Source organism: Solanum pennellii, chromosome 4 (genome assembly GCF_001406875.1).
Source record: "Solanum pennellii chromosome 4, SPENNV200".
NCBI classification, from domain to species: Eukaryota; Viridiplantae; Streptophyta; class Magnoliopsida; order Solanales; family Solanaceae; genus Solanum; species Solanum pennellii.
The window spans coordinates 62,395,419-62,416,784 of record NC_028640.1 but is presented as its reverse complement, the minus strand read 5'-3'; the positions used below and the strand labels follow the sequence as shown (position 1 = coordinate 62,416,784).

Genomic DNA, 21,366 nt, shown 5'->3' with positions numbered 1-21,366 from the left:
AAATTATATTTTTAAAAAAAGTGCATGAATTTATTCGGGATGTATTACTTATTTACCTTTAAACATAAATTTCTAATTCAATTTTGAAAGAAAGTGTCCTCCTAAATAAGCGGCTCAACCTAAATTTAATTGGGGCTTCGATTCGGACTCGAATAATTTTGAATGACATTTTTAGGAATCTATAATTTCATCGTGTTTTAGTAGTGTTTATGACAATTTTGATATTATAATTGGATTATTAATTGGGTGAGGTTTAGCTAGTAATGAGTGGGTAATGGTTTGGTTTATAAATTATATTTTGAACGTCAAGTATTTTAAAAAATATTTAAAGAGTTTAATTTTAAAACAATTTAAAAAGTGGTTAATTTTGAACCCAAAAGTGGATGACAAGGGTATTTTGGAGCCAATAAGTGGATGAAAAGGACAATTTGGAGCCAATAGGTGGATGAAAGGTAATATTGTACCATTTTCAATACTTTAACGATATTTTAGGCCCTTGTCCAAAAATAAATTAGCTAACAAAGAGATTACATTTTTCATATCTGTATGAATAACTTGCCATTTGTCAAGTTGAAGGAGGACCTTACCCTCTCTTGGAAAATTATTATGAGAGTGATACAAGATCATAATCAGGCAAAATCACTTTTTAAAAAATATTTTTCACTGGTGGTTGGAAATCAGTACTGATATCTGACTTTTTTTTTGTTACTTCCTAACATAAGATTATTCATAAAAAAAATATATATTTTATTTTATAAGGTCAGATTTATTTTAAAAGTTTGGTACTGTGAAAATATACATAAAATGTATATTCTTTTTTTTTTTTGTAATATTTTTGGTTACTTTATTTGAACATTGTTGGGGTAAACATTTTGACTTCCCTCCATTACCCTTTCCCTCAATTCCGTCAGTTACACAGACAAGAGACATGTGTAGTATTTAATTGTTAAATGTCAAAATTATATGGAAAAAATTGTCTCCAAATTTAGTAAGAATAATTAGTTCTTCTCAATTTTCGGTATCCATATATTTATATCATTAATTTTATTTTATATATTATATTAAAATATTGAAATCGTGGAACATGAACTTAACCACGTTTAATTTGTTTAGCCTAACAGCAGTCTTACAAAATATTTACCTTTAAGTTGATGTCTTTTTTAAAAAAAAAAAAAAGAAGGATTTTTTTTCGGATACTTTCACATTTGTAATTCTAATGCATTTTTTACTTCCCATTTTTATTATATGATTTCTATCATTGATGATGATTCTTCCTTTTATAATTAAAATTGTTAGAATTCTACCCTCCTGAATTCTTTAAAGGAACAGGTACTTACAATATGTTTCTGTTTTGTATGAACATTAACAATAAATAATTCGAGTAATACTTTGTATTATTTATAAACTTCAAACAATACAACGATTACAAAACTATGTTATAACGGAATTATAAACTCTAATTTTTTCTACCCAAGACACAAAACTACTCCTTAGTTTTGTATCTTCTAACGCTCTTCAAGTTCTTCAACTTGTAAAGAAACTCCTACTCACAAAACTAAGATTGTAAACAAGATTCTTGAATACAACTTTTACAATTAGATACTCAATCTCGCAGCACTCCCAAGTAATATCAAAACTCTTTCAAAAACCTCTTCATAGTGTTTTGATTTTCTCTCTATGTAAGTGCGCAAATTTTTCTGATGAAAATAACTCCATATTTATAGATCATAAATTTAGCAAATCCTAGTTGAACTCAACTTGGACTTCTTATTTGTTTTTGCCGCATCAAATAACAAATTACGCTACTTCTTTCCTTAACCAACTAGAATGCAGTTTTCCTTCATTAGTCAGCTTTGCTCCTTCCAATAGGTTTGGAAACGATTGAAATCCTCCTTTCAATAGTATTGAAATCTTCAATCTTCGATTGCAATCCTCTTTTCAATAGATTTGAAATCTTCGACCTTCGATTCAAGTTTGCGCATTATGCTTCTTTGTCGGTCATTGAAATAAACACGTTCAAGTGGACATTTTCATATGTACCGAACAAAAATTTCTATACATAATATTTTAAGAATAAATTTCTAGCACAGGAAGTGATTAAATAATGTATAATACTGGATGAGGCTCCTCTCCATCACTCATTTTCATCATTTTCCTCAGTTCCTACTCGGAAGGAAGTCTTGTGTCATAATGCACCTGTAACAATTAAATAGTACAGATTTCTATCATCTAGACGTGTACTTGACGAAATGGAGGAAAAGAGTAATGGAGGGGAACCAAATCCAACATTTACTATTTTCATAATCGAGTGATAAAGAACATCACAAATGAGTCTCTTTAAAGTGTAAGATTTAAAACTCTTAAAAATAAGGCACGCTACCTATTACATCAGATAAATATAATGTGGAACTGTAAAAATTATTCTGACGAGTGATTGGTATATTGAACACCACAACAACAACCATTTTCCCCAAAATGAACATATAATTTAGGAACTCCTTAATGTCTATCTACAGTACAGGCAGTGAGATTTGGCCACATTAGAATTGTTTTTGTAATAATCATTAACACAAGCATGTAGGTCAAAGTATTCATATATGAGCTAATGCTTTTGTGATTATAGAATCACAAATACTGATAAAATTAACGGTTGAAGTTATTTTTTTTTAAAAAAAACATTTAAGTGAACATAGCCCAAAAGCATCAGTTAAATGTATCCTGTAATTCCATTCTAATATATTACATGTTTGTACCATATAACGCCAAACTCAACTAAATTTAGTTACTCGATTTTCAAAGTTCAAACAATAACAAACGATTGTGGTTTAAAAAAATCATTTAAACAATTGACTACTCAATTGTCATCATAGCCCTTAAACTCAGACTCTTCCTTTTTTGGAATGAAGCTACTCACAACCACCTGATAGTAAATTGAAAATCGTTAGCAAGTAAATAATATACACTCAAACATAAGAGTAAGTATTAATCGAGTAATAAGAGAGCAACATGCATGTGATGTCCAAATTTGAATCTTATCGAAAACAAAAGCCTTCTACTTAAGTGAACAATAGAGGGGTGGGATCATTATCCGCTGAATTTTCAGTCATGCACTACTAGTCAGTCCAAACGCACAAAAAAGGAGTTTGAAACCAATTAGGACAGAGATAGTTAGAACAACACCTCTAGTGGAGTAGCAGCTATGAGCCTTCCAAAAACGTAGCCGCCGAAAACAGTACGATCTGGCCTAGATAGTACCACGTGAAGACCACATATTCTACTACTTTCTGACACCATGAATGACAATGATAATGACATGATGAGAAATCGACCCTGCATATAACAAATAAAAGACATGATTGATGAGCAACGCAAAATAAGTATACTAGATGACAGACATGATTGATGAGCAACGCAAACTAAGTATACTAGAAGACGACAATCAATGTATATTCGATTATCAGATTTATAAAATTTAAGCATTAATATTAAGGAAGAAATATATCTGTCATCAATGCAGAAATATAAAAATTAAGGAAAATGAAGTCCCAACTAAGTCAATTTGTTGTAATATGGGCTTAATATTGTATGTTAAAGGTGTTATTGTGTTTCTGTTTCAGCCCACTTCAAGTACACCTAACATACTTGTGAAAAAAAATACTTTAAACATAAAAAAGGATCAGGGGTCAAAAAAACTAAAATAAGATTCTCACACAACGTCATTGACACCCAACTCCAACTGACTGTCAACATAGAAGCGGAGCTACAAGCCCATATGGGGTCGCTCAAATTCAGTAGCTTTTGTTGAAATAGTGTATTAAGTTTAGATCACGATTATTAATATTTAAAATCATTATTCTAAAATTAAATACCCATAAAGTTGAAATTTCATCTCTGCAAATGAGTTCGTTAAGCGAAATCCTAAATCTAACTACCTCTAAATAATATTTGATTGAATTAACTGATTTTATTAAACAAGCAATGTATTTAGTTAATATGTAATCCTTAAAGTCTGAATCTAAATGCTAACACTGGGGCTGAAATTCATCAACATCTACTAGGCTAAGTCATGATATATTATAAGAACATTGAAACATGTCCTTGTTACGTTGTTGAAGATGAAGGAAGCTAATGATAGAAATATAACTAAGGAACATGTCTAAGTAAGATGACATGTTTACTGGTGTAAAGTTAGAGTCATATTAGGACTCGACTACTAAATCCAAACTTATGTACAACTAAGCTATTGTATCGTGTATGGAGCTAAAGTCGTCTAGGATAAGGAGTTGTAGTTATAGTAGTAATAGTAAACCTATACTACTCATGTAAATTATAATTTTATATTGTAGTAGTTTTCTATGTATAGATAGTATATGACTCTTCTCTTATATAATGAGCATGTACTCAATAATTTTATTTATTAATACAATACTTGATTTCTCTAAACCTAACGTGATATTTTTACATGGTATAAGAGCTTAAAATATTTTATGCTCTTTAATGTATGAGATACAAAATCCAAAATAACAACCCGATCGTATTAGAATGGCCTCTTCTACCAACACTCCATCAATCTCCTCACTTCACCGTTTCATGGCATCATGTTCCATTAAATTCTAGCCAACAAATTATCATATTTGGAGAACACAAATACGTCAATTGATTCAGGCGATGAGATTTTCCTACCTCGTCATGTTGAATGAACCAACTAAAAGTGTGCATTCCATTTGTCAGAGTGTTGAGAAAGTTGTAGCAGTTGAGAAGGATACATAAGACAACAATAATATTAATGACTAGAGGATAAAGACACATTCCTAAAGAGTTGGATCCTTGGCACCTAGACATAAGAGATCATGTACTTTATTGTGGGATGCTCATCTTCCAATGATATGTAGTAATGCTTGAAAGGAACTTATCTTCAAGCAATGAAATATAAGAAGTTTTGTCTTAAATAACAATTGCAAAGTGTTATGCTAGGAACCAAAAAGATTGATTAATATATTAAGGAATTCAAATGCATATGTAATGGTCTTGTATCCATTCACAAGTACATTCAGGATTGTCATGCTAGGTAAGACACCATATCTCTCTCTTAATCTTTTTTAATGCTCTCATGGGTTTAATATGAAGGAGGACAAAGAAGAAGCGCCACAAAAAAATAATAACATGACATTCTCTGCCCTAATGTGCAAGGAAAAAGGAAACTACCATCAAATAGAGGAAACAATAACATCAACTCTAGAGGAAGAGGCTTCAAGTCTGCTGGACAAGGAACATGTTCTTATAATACTAAATAAAGACCAGGTTCTTAGAACAGTTTTTCAAGTGAAAGTTAGAAGAGAAACAATAATGAGGCATGTAAAATGTGTGGTACGAATAACCATATTGTTCGGAAAAATGTTTCTATATGTGGGACCACTCTTACCAAGTTGCAGATGAGTTACCACAAGCATTGGTTGCTTCCAAACTACAAAACACTATTGATGAAACTTTCAATACGGACTCAGGATTAGGTAATCATATGACAAGTAACTCATGTATTTTAACTTATCTTAAACACTATAATGGACCAGATAATATCATTATTGTGAATGGATAAAAATTAGACATAACACATATTGGAAACATATCAGGATAAGGCCTGAAGTTAAAGTAGTTGTTGTAGTTCCTGTTGAGAAGTGATTCAAAGAAACTTGACCAAGTCTTTAGGAGGTTGTTAGTTAGTTCTCTTTATTTTAGCAAGGTTAGATATAGTGGCAGATTAGTAGCTAACTAGTAATTAGTGGGTACCTAAATTTCAGTATTTCAGTTTCATTGTAAGCCTATTTAATAGGCAGGTCTCGTTAGTTTCATAATAAAACCAGAAACAAAGAAGTTGGCAGTAGCTTCTCTTTTCTTTTGCTCTATTCTCTGTTCACTTTCTCCCTTAGATTTACTTTTTCTTTCCAACAAATCTGGTATCAGAGCCAGGTTCCTTTTTGGAAATTGAGTGAGTCGTGAGGCTTATATCAACTGAGTATTTGAGTGATACAAAAGAGGAAGTGTGAGAGCAAAAGGAAAAATGGCAGTGAATGGTATTTCATCATCTTCGCAGCCCCTCATGCCAATTTTTACTGGTGAAAAGTATGAGTTTTTTGGAGTATCAAAATGAAAACTCTTTTCAAATCACAAGAAGTTTGGGAGCTGGTGGAAGAAGGATTTGTGGATCTAGCTGGCTCTGACGAAGAGGCAGAGAAATTGAAAGAGATAAAAAAGAAAGACGCCAAAGCTTTGTTCCTGATTCAACAAGCAGTTCATGATACAATTTTTTCAAGAATTGCAGCAGCAACTACATCTTCTCAGGCATGGAAGATTTTTAAGAAGGAATTTCAAGTTTCAGCTAAGGTGATTATGGTAAAATTGCAGACTTACCGTCGCGACTTTGAAACTCTTTCTATGAAAATTAATGAATCTGTTCAAACTTATTTGTCTAGAGTTTCTTCTCTTGTTAATCAAATGAAGTCTTATGGTGAAGATATATCTGAAGAAACTGTTGTAGAAAAAGTTTTAAGGAGTCTTACTCCAAAATTTGAACATATTGTTGCTGCGATTGAGGAATCTTATGACTTATCCGATTATACTTTTGATAAACGAATGAGTTCTTTGCAAGCTCATCAAGAGAGGCTCCTAAGGTCACATGAAAAAAATGAAGAAAAGGCATTTCAGGTGAAGGGGGAGTCCCCTCATAAGAAAGATAAGATAGAAAACTTTGCAAATCGTGGCCGCGACAGAGGTTGCTTTCGAGGAAGAGGTCATGGAAGAGGCCAATGAAGAAGTCGAGATAGAGGAGGACCAAATGAAGAGAAACAAAGGACANGGAAAAATGGCAGTGAATGGTATTTCATCATCTTCGCAGCCCCTCATGCCAATTTTTACTGGTGAAAAGTATGAGTTTTTTGGAGTATCAAAATGAAAACTCTTTTCAAATCACAAGAAGTTTGGGAGCTGGTGGAAGAAGGATTTGTGGATCTAGCTGGCTCTGACGAAGAGGCAGAGAAATTGAAAGAGATAAAAAAGAAAGACGCCAAAGCTTTGTTCCTGATTCAACAAGCAGTTCATGATACAATTTTTTCAAGAATTGCAGCAGCAACTACATCTTCTCAGGCATGGAAGATTTTTAAGAAGGAATTTCAAGTTTCAGCTAAGGTGATTATGGTAAAATTGCAGACTTACCGTCGCGACTTTGAAACTCTTTCTATGAAAATTAATGAATCTGTTCAAACTTATTTGTCTAGAGTTTCTTCTCTTGTTAATCAAATGAAGTCTTATGGTGAAGATATATCTGAAGAAACTGTTGTAGAAAAAGTTTTAAGGAGTCTTACTCCAAAATTTGAACATATTGTTGCTGCGATTGAGGAATCTTATGACTTATCCGATTATACTTTTGATAAACGAATGAGTTCTTTGCAAGCTCATCAAGAGAGGCTCCTAAGGTCACATGAAAAAAATGAAGAAAAGGCATTTCAGGTGAAGGGGGAGTCCCCTCATAAGAAAGATAAGATAGAAAACTTTGCAAATCGTGGCCGCGACAGAGGTTGCTTTCGAGGAAGAGGTCATGGAAGAGGCCAATGAAGAAGTCGAGATAGAGGAGGACCAAATGAAGAGAAACAAAGGACATTTTTGTGCCACTACTGCAGAAAACCAGGTCATAAAGAAGCTTATTGTTGGCAAAAACAGAAGGATGAGAATAACCAAGCAAGCTTTGCAGAGAAAAATGATGATGAATGTAAGTTGTTCATGGCCCTTTCTTGTGAAAAAGAGACTCCTAACGATGTTTGGTTTTTGGACAGTGGATGTTCCAATCATATGTCTGGAACAAAATCATTGTTCAAGGATCTTGATGAGTCAAAAAAATCAGACGTGAGGCTTGGAGATAACAAGAAGATTCAGGTTGAAGGCGAAGGCACTGTTAGCATTATGACCAGCCAAGGTAATGCTAAAATTTTAGAAGATGTGATGTTTGTTCCTAGCCTATCTCATAATTTGCTTAGCATTGGACAACTAATGATCAACGGGTACTCAATTTCTTTTGATGATGGTGCTTGCACTATTAAAAATAAGAAATCTGGGAAAACCATTGCTAAAGTTCCAATGATTAACAACAAAATGTTTCCTTTAGAAGTTTCAATGGTTGAAAAGTGTGTTATGGTAGCTAGTGGAGATGATGAAACTAGACTGTGGCATTTGCGTTATGGTCATTTAAATGTTAATGGGTTGAAGTTATTGAGCCAAAAGGAAATGGTTTTTGGGTTGCCAAAAGTTGAGAATCTTGATTTTTGTGAAAGCTGTGTTTATGGAAAACAAAGTAAAAAGGTTTTTCCTGTAGGCAAGTCTTGGAGAGCTTCTGTTTGTCTTGAGTTAGTACATGCTGATTTGTGCGGTCCTATGAGTCCTTAGGAGGAATTCGATACTTTCTGCTTTTTACTGATGATTATACTCGTATGAGTTGGATATATTTCTTGAAATTTAAGTGCGAAAGGTTTGACAATTTCAGGAAATTTAAATCTTTTGTTGAGAGGCAAAGTGGATGTAGACTCAAAACTCTTCGAACGGATAAAGGTGGTGAGTTTATGCCAAAAGAATTCTGTTCCTTTTGTGAGGAAAATGGAATACACAGAGAGATCACATCACCATATACACCAGAGCAGAACGGTGTAGCTCAACGAAAGAACCGCACAGTTGTCGAGATGGGCAGAAGCATGATGGAAGGTAGAGGTGTACTGAAGTGTTTTTGGGCTGAAGCAGTTGCCACTGCTGTCTATTTGCTGAATATTTCACCCACCAAGGCAGTGTTTAATCGAACACCATATGAAGCTTGGAGAGGTAACAAGACAGAGGTAAGCCACTTATGTGTCTTTGGATGTATAGCTTATACTTTGGTGAATTCGCAGGCTCGATGTAAGCTTGATGAAAAATGTATCTTTGGTGGATATAGCTCACAATCCAAAGCCTATAAGTTATACAATCCAGTGAGTGGCAAAATTATGGTCAATAGAAATATTGTGTTTAATGAAGATGCAAGCTGGAACTTTAATTTAGGAAATGAAAGTTCAAATATTCAATTGTTGCCTTCTGACGTTATTGTTGATCAAGAGTATGGAGCAGATCAGTTTTTGGCAGGTCCATCGACTACCTCATCAATTGCACCAGCAACATCTCCAACATTGGAAGAACCTTCAGCTGAGACAACTCCATTAAGAAAATCAACAAGGGATAGGAAACCAAATCCCAGATATGCTGACAATATATTTTGTATTTTTGCTTTACTTGTTTCAGATCCTATTTTCTTTGAAGATGCTGAAACAGAGGATAAATGGTGCAAAGCTATGGAAGAGGAATTGTTGACTATTCAAAAGAATCAAACATGGGACTTGATAAATTTGCCAGAAGGAAAGAAAGCTATTCGGCTCAAATGGGTGTTTAGAACCAAGTATCATGCTAATGGCAGCATCCAAAAACACAAGGAAAGGCTCGTCACAAAGGGTTATTCCCAACAACAAGGTATTGACTTCGATAAGACTTTTTCTCCTGTTGCCCGCTTTGAAACTATGAGAACTTTCTTAGCCTTGGCTGCTAATTTAAATTGAACAGTTTATCAATTTGTTGTTAAATCTGCCTTTTTCAATGGTGATTTGGAAGAGGAAGTTTATGTCTCACAGCCTGAAGGTTTTGTAGTTAATGGCAAAGAAGATAAGGTTTACAGGTTAAAAAAGGCACTCTATGGCTTAAAGCAAGCGCCGCGGGCATGGTACTTCAAAATTGATTCGTATTTCCAGGAGAATGGTTTTGAAAGAAGTAACAATGAGCCTACTCTTTATGTAAAACAAGAAGGTAAAAATGATTTTTTGGTGGTATGCCTTTACGTTGACGATATGATATATATGGGTTCGAGTGAGTCTATCGTCACTGAATTTAAGGACTGCATGATGAAGAATTTTGAGATGTCTGGTTTGGGTCTGCTGCATTATTTTCTTGGTCTTAAGGCAAAACAGAGAATTGATGGCATATTTTTTTCACAAAGAAAATATGCAACAGATCTTTTGAAAAAGTTTACTATGGTAAATTGTAAAGTTGCTGCTACGCCAATGAATATTAATGAGAAGTTGTGTCATGATGATGGTTCTGAAATGGGAAATGCGACTTATTTTAGAAGTCTGGTTGGTGGTTTGAACTACTTGTCTCATACAAGACCAGACATTGCTTTCTCTGTTGGAGTCATATTGAGATTTATGCACAATCCAAGCGAGCTTCACCTTGGAGCTGCAAAGAGAGTGCTGAGATATATCGCTGGGACAACAAAGCATGGAAATTGGTATTCTAAGGTAACAAATTTCACACTAACTGGCTTTACTGATAGTGACCATGCAGGCAACATTGATGACAGAAAGAGCACATCTGGTTTCTTGTTTAATCTTGGATATGGAGCAATTTCATGGAGTTCAAAGAAGCAGGAAATAGTGGCCTTATCAACTTCAAAGTTGAATATATTGAAGCAACCTCTGCAGCTTGTCGAGCAGTTTGGTTAAGGAGACTTGTTGCAGACTTTAATCAAAAACCAGCTGGTGCGACTAAGATTTTTTGTGACGATATATCTGTTATTGCGATGACGAAGAAGCCAGCATTTCACAGTAGAACAAAGCACATTGATATTCGCTATCATCAGAAAGAGCACATCTGGTTTCTTGTTTAATCTTGGATCTGGAGCAATTTCATGGAGTTCAAAAAAGCAGAAAGTTGTGGCCTTATCAACTTCAGAGGCTGAATATATTGAAGCAACCTCTGCAGCTTGTCAAGAAGTTTGGTTAAGGAGACTTGTTGTAGACTTTAATAAAAAACCAGCTGGTTCGATTAAGATTTTTGTGACGATATATCTGTTATTGCGATGACGAAGAAGCCAGCATTTCATNTTTCACAGTAGAACAAAGCACATTGATATTCGCTATCACTATATTCGAGGTCTTGTTTCTACTGGAGAAATTACTTTGAAGTCTTGTGATACAAATGAGCAAATAGCAGACATCTTCACGAAGTCACTTCCGCAAGCAAAGCACGAGTTCTTCAGAGGTCAACTTGAAGTTTGCAGGTTTGAATCCAGGGGGAGTGTTGAGAAGTGATTCAAGGATACTTGACCAAGTCTTTAGGAGTTTGTTAGTTAGTTCCCTTTATTTTAGCAAGGTTAGATATAGTGGCAGATTAGTAGCTAACTAGTAATTAGTGGGTACCTAAATTTCAGTATTTCAGTTTCATTGTAAGCCTATTTAATAGGCAGGTCTCGTTAGTTTCATAATAAAACCATAAACAAAGAAGTTGGCAGTAGCTTCTCTTTTCTTGTGCTCTATTCTCTGTTCACTTTCTCCCTTATATTTCCTTTTTCTTTCCAACAGTTCCTAAGATTAATAAAAATCTACTCTCAGTTAGTAAACTTGCAAAGGATGACTGTTGCACTCTTGAATTTGATGAAACTAACTTTGTTATAAAGGACAAGAAGACAAAGGACATGGATGGCTAAAGATATAAAAGGAATGAACTCTATTTTTGGAAGATAGAAATCTCTATCCTTTATTAATTGATGCAAACAATTGGAACACATCAGACAACATGTTGGCCTACTAGATTAGAAAACCCTAGTTTGAAGTCTTTAAATGTTTTGAGTAGTAATATTTGCACCAATGTTAGTAGTAGGAATAAAATGCATTTTGTTTGTTCTAGTAACCGATGGAAAAAAGTTGTAAGCTTCCATTTGATTTGAGGAATAAAATTGAGAAGAAACCTTTATTGAAAATAAACTGTGACTTGTGGAGACCAGCTCCTGTTGAATCTTCTAAACATATGAAATATTATGTCGTATTTGTAGATGGTCACACAAGATACTGACAAAGAAGTCTTAATTTTTTAAAGTCTTTGTAAAATTCTAGAAAAATGAAGGAAAAACAATTTTCTAAAGAAATTAAGAAATTTCAGTGTGATGGAGGTGGTGAATTTATTAAAATATACTTCATAAAAATTTTGAAAGCTTGTGGCATCGTGAGAATATTTCATGCTAACCTCCATTTATATCTGCAGGTTAAGTGTTTCCTTACTGTAGTGTTCCTCATTAATTGATTGTCCTCCTCAGTCTTAAAGATGGTGACTCTACTTGTAAGTTATATGAAAGGTAACCTGATTACAATAGCTTAAAAGTTTTTTATTGTAGACATTTTCCATATATCAAGGGTAGTAACAAGTTCAATAAAAAGAGATTCCTTTGTGTGCTCATAAGTTATATCAGCTTACACAAAGGATATACATATTATCATCCTTCTACATGGAGGATGTACTTATCCAGACATGTTTTGTTTGATTAAAACACATACCCTATTTGTCTCCAAGTCTATATCGTACTAACATTGATGTCTCACTTCATCTTCCTGCTTTTGTGGAATCTCTCTTAACTATAGGCACATGTTGATCATAATTCAATGGATGTACAAGTTGATAGTACACAAGTTACTCGTAAAAATTCTATTACAACAACCCATATACCCTTGGAGATGATAGTGCTATGACCCGTCAGGTGCATGTTCAGATGATGATAATGAGGAACATGTTGAAAGTGGTGATCCAGACAGTGGTAATGAGACTCAGATTGATGAGACTTCACTTGAACGTTTAGGATCAGATAGTGGCAGTGAGGATCAGGTTGCATGTGCAAGTCCATTTAATGGCGGTTTATCAATCCACTCTCTATGTGTCGAATCCACAAGGAATACATATAGAAATTGACTTCTCCAAACGGAATATGACATAACATCATCAACCTAAAGATACTACACTTAATCAACTACTTTAGTTTATGCACCTCTTGCACCACAAGGGCATCATATGATCACTGTTGGGTTTTAAAAGGTGTGAATAGAAAATGAATAGTTGCGACTTTTATGAAAAGTTGCGAGTTTTATGAAAAGTTGAGAGTTTTATGAAAAGTTGTGACTTTTATGAACGTGGTGACCTTTCCGAGAAGGATTGTGACTTTTCCAAAGGTTTCTGACCTTTTCTGTAAGACACAATAAGATTTTTTTCACACTACACTTTGTTTTTTATAAATTGAGGGATTTCCTCTTATTTTAAGAACATAATTTTTCTGGACTTCTTCTACTACTACTAAATCTAGTATCCAAAGTGTATTTTACTGTCATTGAATGGTTTGTGACACCGTGGTTTTAGGTACCGATACACCGGTGAGGAAGATCGTTCTATCTTGGGAGGAGATATTCTGTTAACCTCAGGTCTTAAGGGGAATAATTTCCTTAAGGGGACATTGTGCATTCATTGGGCTCGACGTTCTTTATTTGAGAAAAATATTTTTATATTGTTTCTAATCAGAAATTTATTTCCTCTGCTAGTCTTAATTTTCTAGTTTTGAAAATACTCTTTAAACTTTGTTGTTTCTTACCAAGTTCTTCAAAGTTTTGTTCTAAGTATCTTAGGAATACAAGATGAACAACAATCACTAGACAAAAGACAAAGGAACACCACATATACGTGGTGCTTCCAACAGCAAAGAGATTTTGAGGGAACCAAATACTACTAAGGAAGAACTAAGATCACCTCATTGACTTGCACCTATGCACGAGGAAATCAATGTTTCACATACTAATAAGACATGGATATTGGTGTCCAGATCTCCTGGTATAAACTTGGTTGATTCAAAATGGATGTTCAAAATAATATTGAAAGCTGGTAGATAGCTGATAGTTACATGGCCATACTTGTGGCCAGGGGATTCTCGCAGCTTGAAGGGATATATTTTGAAAAAACATTTAGCTATGTGGTTAAAGTCATAAATATTAAGGTGGTTCTATCCAGTACAATCAACTCAAAGTGTAGAGTTAGGCAACTAGATATATATATATAAAAAAAATACATTCTTCCATAGTTTCCTACAAGAGGAGGTGTAGATGAGTCAACCTCCTGGATTTATTGATCCTAAGTATCTTCATCATGTGTGTCTACCTAAAAATGCATTGTATGGTCTTAAACAAGCACGATGAACATGATTTGATAGGTTTAGCATACATTTCGGTAATGATCTGGTCAGTCAATTTTAAAAAGTTCCTCAATCTACCATTTTGACCCTTCCATTATCGACCTTGAGTTACTGTTGATTGAGTTTGAAGGGATGGTTTTGAACTTGAGTTAAAAATTTAGAATTTAGTAAGTTTGTGAGTTTTGAAGGCTAAGCTGTTAAGAAAGTGATTTTTAGAGTCTTTTGGAGTTTTGAGTGTCAGAATAAAATCTCGTCGATTCTATCAGTCTCAAACAGGTCCAAGTAAGTTGACATGTGTACTAATGTAGAGTTCAAGAGTTATATTTGGACTAGACTACTAAATCCTAGCTTATGTACGACTAATAGGATAAGGTATTCTAGTAATAGTAAACCTATACTACTCATGTAAATTATAATTTTATATTGTAGTAGAATTCTAAGTGTAGCTAGTACGAGAATTTTTTCCTTTATAAGGAGCATGCGCTCAATAACTTTATTTGTTAATAAAATCATTGATTTCTCTAAACCTAACGTGAGCTTTTTGCACTTGTGGCATACATAATTGCTGATAGTAGGTAGAAAAAGCAAACAATTGATAGTTCAACCAAGAAACTCATAATAGTAAAAGCAACAATACTTTAAGTGTGTTTTTGATGATTTCTCTATAAATCAAACTTTTATTTGAAAATTAGAAGTTAAAAAAGTTAAATTTATAGGTCACATAACCAATAAATCTAGTATGAAGACAACAACATATACACAGTCAAATTTTCCAAACATAGGTAAGTGTGTTTAAGCTAAAACGTATACACACCTCATGTGTCACAATGTTACGATCCATTTCAGACTCTTCTTGTAATGTGACACTACACACCTCTCCAGTAAGTTGAATAGAAATTTTCATTTCTTCTTGTTGTGAGAAATCCATTATCTTATATACAATGTCCTGCGTAAAGTCAAACAAAAAATTTAGATGACAAGAACTTTGTTCAAGCTATTTTTTAAAAAGAAATTTGATTATGGGTATGATATAAATATTATGTTTTAGTAACATTAAACTTTTATATTTTAAGAAATGGAGCTATGAGCCCCATAATAATTCTCTAATTATTTGTTGCTTAAATTTTTAATCACGAATCTACACAAGTTATTAACATCTTCCTTAACTTCAAATCCTCGAAGTAATTCGTTAAAATGTTGGAGATGAAAAAACAGTAAAAGTTTCAAGGCAACGGTAAACCAAGAATTGAATGCACTAGAAGGAAACGTAGGATAGAAGGGTCAGGATCTTCCCTATTCAAATAAAAGGGAAAAAATAGTGATAATTGGACGAAACACACAAATAAAACTTTGATGTGTCACATGAATTGATAGCAATACCTTATTTATCTCAAGAAACACAAAAAAGTTACTTATAAAAAACATAAGCTTATTTTATCATTAGAGAGTCAATTAATTTTTGTAGTTTGGGTCTTTTATTTCATCCTTGAATATTTTTTCATCAATTTATTATTGATGTATCAACCCAAATACATAACAAGGAAGCCAACAAAAAATTGAATGTAGAAATAAATAAATTTCTTCTATTCTCTCATATGAAATTCAAAACTCAAACTTGTTGCAGAACAACAAAATACCATATAGGTTAATCTAAGATCTGCAAATCATGCTATGGAAAATACATATTTTACCTCCCCAGCGTTCACGCGGATTAACTTTGTACCAACTACACCTGACAACCATCAAGAAAACTCAATAATTACTAACTATAGTAATAAAGTTTTAAAAAATTATATAAAAAAAAGTATATAAGTAAATCATTCCCAAATTATAAAAACAATTAAGACATAGATACCATGATTCAACGAAATTTGAGCACCGTTAACATCAACAAAAGACAATTGGGGATCCATAGAAGAGAAAAATTATTTTAGCTAATGTTCAACTAAAGAACTTTTTGAGAGGAAGAAAGTTATCATTTGTGTTACTGCTTAATAAGTTACATTTGACCAATCAGTTCAATTAGATTTTGTAAATATAAATGCTTTAAATGTTTTCACCAATGGTCCCTTATATTACTGATATTTTATTTTTGCCTATCCTTTTTTTTCTTCAAAAATAGTTTTACAAAATTAAGTATAATAAAACATTGATATGTTTAGATTATTGCACGAGATTATTTTAAATGAGTTTAAGTTTTATGTCTAACTTGTAAACTTTTTCGCTCTCTCCGTGACATTAAAAATTAAATATACAAGGTACAAAGTAATTTCTTATAAAATTTGATTACTATATAGAGATAAGTGTCAAAAACACACATAAACTATACATTTTTTTTTGAGTTTCATACCTAAACTATCCCTTTTTAATTTGAAAAACACATCTCTCTCTGTTATACCACTCTCATTATGGTATGTATGATACACTCTCTCTTTTATTTTAAACAATTTCCACATCACAGTATCACACTCCACATAGACAACATTTAATCTTGACAATATAACTTTGAAATGTATGTAAAAATACAATTAAACTGTGTATACAAGAATAAAATTACTTCTGTGGGAATTTCTATAATGGACAACCGTCAGGTAAGAGCTATTGTGATGATATATTATGTCTCACACTACCAAGGTCGTCCTATACCTTGCCGAGGGTATATAATTTGAACTACTAAGTGGATCCACTATTCTATGCTTAAAAGCACTAAGAAATCATCTAAAAAGTCTGACCCTCTTCTATCCATGGTGGCTACATGGTTTATGTGGGCTGTGAGTTTTTGGAACTCTTCCACATATCGCTACTCAATACTACTCCCAAAATATGATGATAACTCTTATGGTTTAAAAACATAATTCTTTGTGATTTGAGATAATTTCTCAAAGGTTAGCTCAAAGTCCATCTTTGTAACCTCGTTTAAATGTGAAAACATTTTAAATCTTGGGGAATACATAGTCCCATATACTCTTTGAAGAAATGAACTTCAATATTTAATATTTATTCAACTTGAACTTTAAGTCTTAAAACAAAGTTAAAATATTTGGTAAAGACTTTTGAAAAACTCTAAAAACTCTTCTTGACTTGATTCTTACTTTGAATTGGATTATGGATTCAAGATTCATGATCTCATGCTTATGGATGATTTCATGATGTTAAGACATACCTTAGAGTGTTGGAATCAACTAGAAAATATAGGTATGTTGCTAAGGAACTAGTATGGGAAGATGGGAAAGAAATGGGAAGAACTAGTGTCCCTGGCGCTCTGAGAGGCGTAGGGCGCCAACCTTAAAACTTCAGAGGCTTGGGAGGGCCGGGGCACTGGATGGAGCGACATCCCATAGCCCATACTTCAGAGACCCCTTCTTTGGGGCTCTGAGAGGGGCGGCGCCCAGGCCCCTACCCAGGTGCATTCTGACTTTTCTTGCTCGTTTTTCAACTCTAAACCCTCTAATAATTTCACTTGGTTCTTTCCCCAAACATTTAGAATCGATTACACGTTCAAAGTATGAAAGATTTAACTTGAAATCACACCTAATTACATGAATTTGGATCAAACAACTCCTCAAAAATTTCAATGAATCAAGAAATCAAAGGAACTTCAACAAACCCATCAAGAATTCAATATCTAAACTTTCAAAGACTTAAATTCGCTGAAATAAATCATGATTGGCGAGTGGGTGAAATAACCCAACGCTATGTGATCTCACAGAACTCGTAGGGATCACCCCTTTACAAATTTCACAAGCGATTCTTGAAGAACTTGACAATTTCCTTACTTCTTCTTCTTCTCTTTTCTCTTCTTTTTTCTCCTCTAATACCCTAACTCAATTTTCAAAAACGCAAACTGATCAAGTTCAGTTTTGACCCCTAAGTAATTACTAAAAATTAATTAAAATAATAGGATAAGGAAAAGACCAAACCACTCTTCAAACAGCACAACTTCTAAGACATACTCACTCATAAATCTTGGAATTGAGTAAATTTGGCGGCATTGGAAAGATTATTTCAAGATCTTTCCTACTATATCTGGAAACACACCTAAATCCTCCTGAGCTAGGAGTTATGGTCGTTTGAAATGTACCAAAAACTCAACTTAACGTACTTAACAAATTTTCTAAATTTTTTGTATACTTTCCAAAAATGACTTTCAAATTCTAAACTTCTTCCTAGTTATTTCAATTTGTGAGATGTTACAGTACTAAATAAATTCAGTGATAAAAAATACCTAAAGGAATTATTAGAGCAATCCTTCATAAGTAACATGATTGAATACACCCAAAACTAATTCTAGTCTTTCCAACCATCTCATTTTAAGCTAAGATATAAAATCAGTAAATATTCAAATGCAACTGACAGCAATACAATGCATTCTTCAACTCATAATCACAAACTTCAAACTTCAAAATAAATGAACTTCTCAATTTGGCTCGTATGCCACACTTTAGAAGAAATGTCTTGGAAGGGACGATAAGAAAATCCAACTTCAACAACACATTCGTTTTTGAGAGAAGTAGAAGGATCTGCCCCTTGGTCTCTGCATTCAATTGCCTACACAGCTACGGGAGGGATCAACGATTCGAATATCCTTGGGAGCATCATCATCACCCTTAGACTCGCGCTTTTCCTTTTCGGGAATAAATCTACTCAGAACCACCTGATATTGAACTGAAACTCGTTAGCAAGTTCACAATAAACACTCAAAAATAAGGGTAAGAACATCCCAAGGCTGCAATTTTTGCACACAACAAGGTTCAAAGTAAGCTTTTTACTTAAGTGACAAATATAGGGGTGAGACCATTGTCCACTGAATTTCGAGTCATGCACCAAGGATAAGTATAGTTAGAATAACACCTGTACCGGAGTAGCAGCTATGAGCTTTCCAGCAACGCAACCTCCAAGAACAATATGATCCGACCTAGATAACATCACGCTAAGGTCACATGTTCTACTACTTTTTGACAACATGACTGACCCTGATAATGAGATGATGAAAAATTGACCCTGCATATAAATAACAAAAGATATCCGTACTTGATGAGCATTGCCAAATAAGTAGGCTACAATCGATTATCACCTTTATAAAATTCAAGCATTAATATACATACCTAACTTCACAACATTTCCAATTGATGTACATACAACTAGCTACTTGTGCATAGTATATAAGGTAGAAACGCCAAAACAAGCAAAATCAATTGACAATTAATATGAGCTCAATAGCATATGTTAAATATTTTATTGTGTTTTTTTTCTTCAAATACATTCAATATACTTGTGAGTAAAACAATTAACTTACTAAATTTAGAACACAATTATTAATAATTAAAACAACATTTTCAAAATTAAAAATCCTTAAAATTGAAATCTTATATCTGCAAATGAGTTCGTCAACCAAAATCCTAAATCTAACTGATGGTAAATAATTTGACTGAACTACCTAATTTTATTAAACATGCGATGTATTTAGTTAATATATAGAATAATTCAAGTCTGAATCTAAATTAATTCTAACATTAAGACTCAAACATCAACATCCACTAGGCTGAGTCATGATGTACTACAAGAATAGTGATAAAGAGTGATATAACATGTCCTTGCGACATACATAATTGGTGATAATTTAGGTAGAAAAGGATACAACATTATAGTTTAGCTAAGAAACTCTCAATCGTAAAACACTGATACTTCCAATGTATTTTTGATCATATCTGTTTAGAATTAGACTTTGATTTGAAAAATAGTAGTTAAAAAAACAAATGATTCTATAAAAGGTAATAGACATATAAATGGGCTAGAGGGAGTACATCTAAAAGGATGCATGTACTCTACTGTTTTGTTTCTCTCAAGTCAAAAGCATTTTTTAATGTCAATGCCATTTCTAGATCACATAGCCAACAAAGTCTAGTGAAAAGATAACAACACATAGCTAGAGTCATAAACTAACTAAGCATAAACTATCACATCATGCCTCAACAAAGAGGCAGGAAAGATAGTAAGTGTGTCTAAGCTAAAACTAATGCATACCTCATATGTCACAATGCCACCACCCGTTGCAGACTCTTGGAGGGCGACGTTACGTATGCCACCCGTTGCAGAATGAACACAAATTTTCATAGGTCCCTGTTGTGATAAATTCATTATCTTAGACAAAATGTCCTGCGTAAAAGATAATAGGCTTTGCATCATTTAGTAAAATCAACCGAAACATTCACAAAATATGAACTTCAATTCATGAGAACTTTGATCATGGGTATGATATAAATGTTGTTTTCTAGTAACATAAGACTTTTCATTTTTAAGAAATGGAGCCATAAGCCCTACAATACATTTAAAGGAGACGTTATGATGAAAGGATCACATCACCAGATAAAAGTTATAACTTATGGATAACATGAATTTATTTTATCTTTAGAGAGTCAATCAACTATTGTAGTTTTGGTTCTTTCATTTCATCTTTAATATTTGTTCATCAATTAATTATTGATGTATTAACTCAAAAGACATAACAAGAAAGTCTAACAAAAAATAAATGTACAATTAAATTAATTTCTTCTTTTTCGCTCATATGAAATTGAAAACTCAAGCTGTTGCAAAAGAACAAAATCTCATATAGGTTAATCTAAGATCTGTAAATCATGTTATGAAAAACACATGCTTTAGGCTAAAAATAATTTAAGTAAAACAAATCTTACCTCTCCAAATTTCACATGGATTACCTGCGCCTTACCAACTACACCTATCAATCATCAAGAAAATCCAATAATCACTAATTATAGTAATAAAGTTTATAAAAGTCATATAAATGATGTATATAAATTAAATATTTCCCAAATTAGAAGAAACAATGAACACATACATACCAAAAAGTTCTCCATGATTCGATGAAGTTTGAATGATTTTAGCACCAACAGATGTCTTTTGAGAATCCATCGAATAGAGAAGTTATTGTTGGTCTTTGTGGAGGCTTGTGAGCCGGCCCGACCCATTACTGAAACCCTAGGTTAACCATTTGACTTTCCTATAAATATGATCCTTGTATTTGTAATTCCAGAGTAGCACAAGTGAAATAAAATCCTCCTGTTACAGTCGTGGAGTAGGGAAACCGAACCACGTTAAATTCTTGTGTGTCCCGTTTGTGTTCCGTTTCTCTTTTCTCTAGATTATTTGTGTGTGTTGTGTTTAATTCCCAACAATTGGTATCAGAGCGAGGTTTCAACAACATTGTAACACAAACTGTGAGAAATTGTCACCTAGGGTTCTTGTGTGAAGAACTGTGTGCAGGGAGGAGTAGCCGCCGTTACCGT

General features: G+C 33.4%; 1 protein-coding gene across 1 annotated transcript; it reads right to left on the bottom strand.

The window, feature by feature from the left end:
• Window positions 1–18,602: 18,602 nt before the first annotated feature.
• Window positions 18,603–20,992, bottom strand: LOC107016898 (AT-hook motif nuclear-localized protein 10-like). The gene is made up of 5 exons (XM_015217218.1): window positions 20,923–20,992; window positions 20,779–20,798; window positions 20,087–20,182; window positions 18,914–19,063; window positions 18,603–18,716 (listed from the first exon to the last, which is right to left on the bottom strand). Exons 1-5 carry the CDS (start codon window positions 20,990–20,992, stop codon window positions 18,603–18,605), a joined length of 450 nt encoding a protein of 149 aa, XP_015072704.1.
• Window positions 20,993–21,366: the final 374 nt, after the last annotated feature.

Coding starts and splice junctions, on each gene's coding strand:
- LOC107016898 (XM_015217218.1), bottom strand. CDS start 20,992: ATGGATTCTCAAAAGACATCTGTTGGTGCTAAAATCATTCAAACTTCA. Junction 20,799..20,922: donor GAATCATGGAGAACTTTTTG/GTATGTATGTGT, acceptor GATGATTGATAG/GTGTAGTTGGTAAGGCGCAG. Junction 18,717..18,913: donor TAGCTGCTACTCCGGTACAG/GTGTTATTCTAA, acceptor GTTCAATATCAG/GTGGTTCTGAGTAGATTTAT.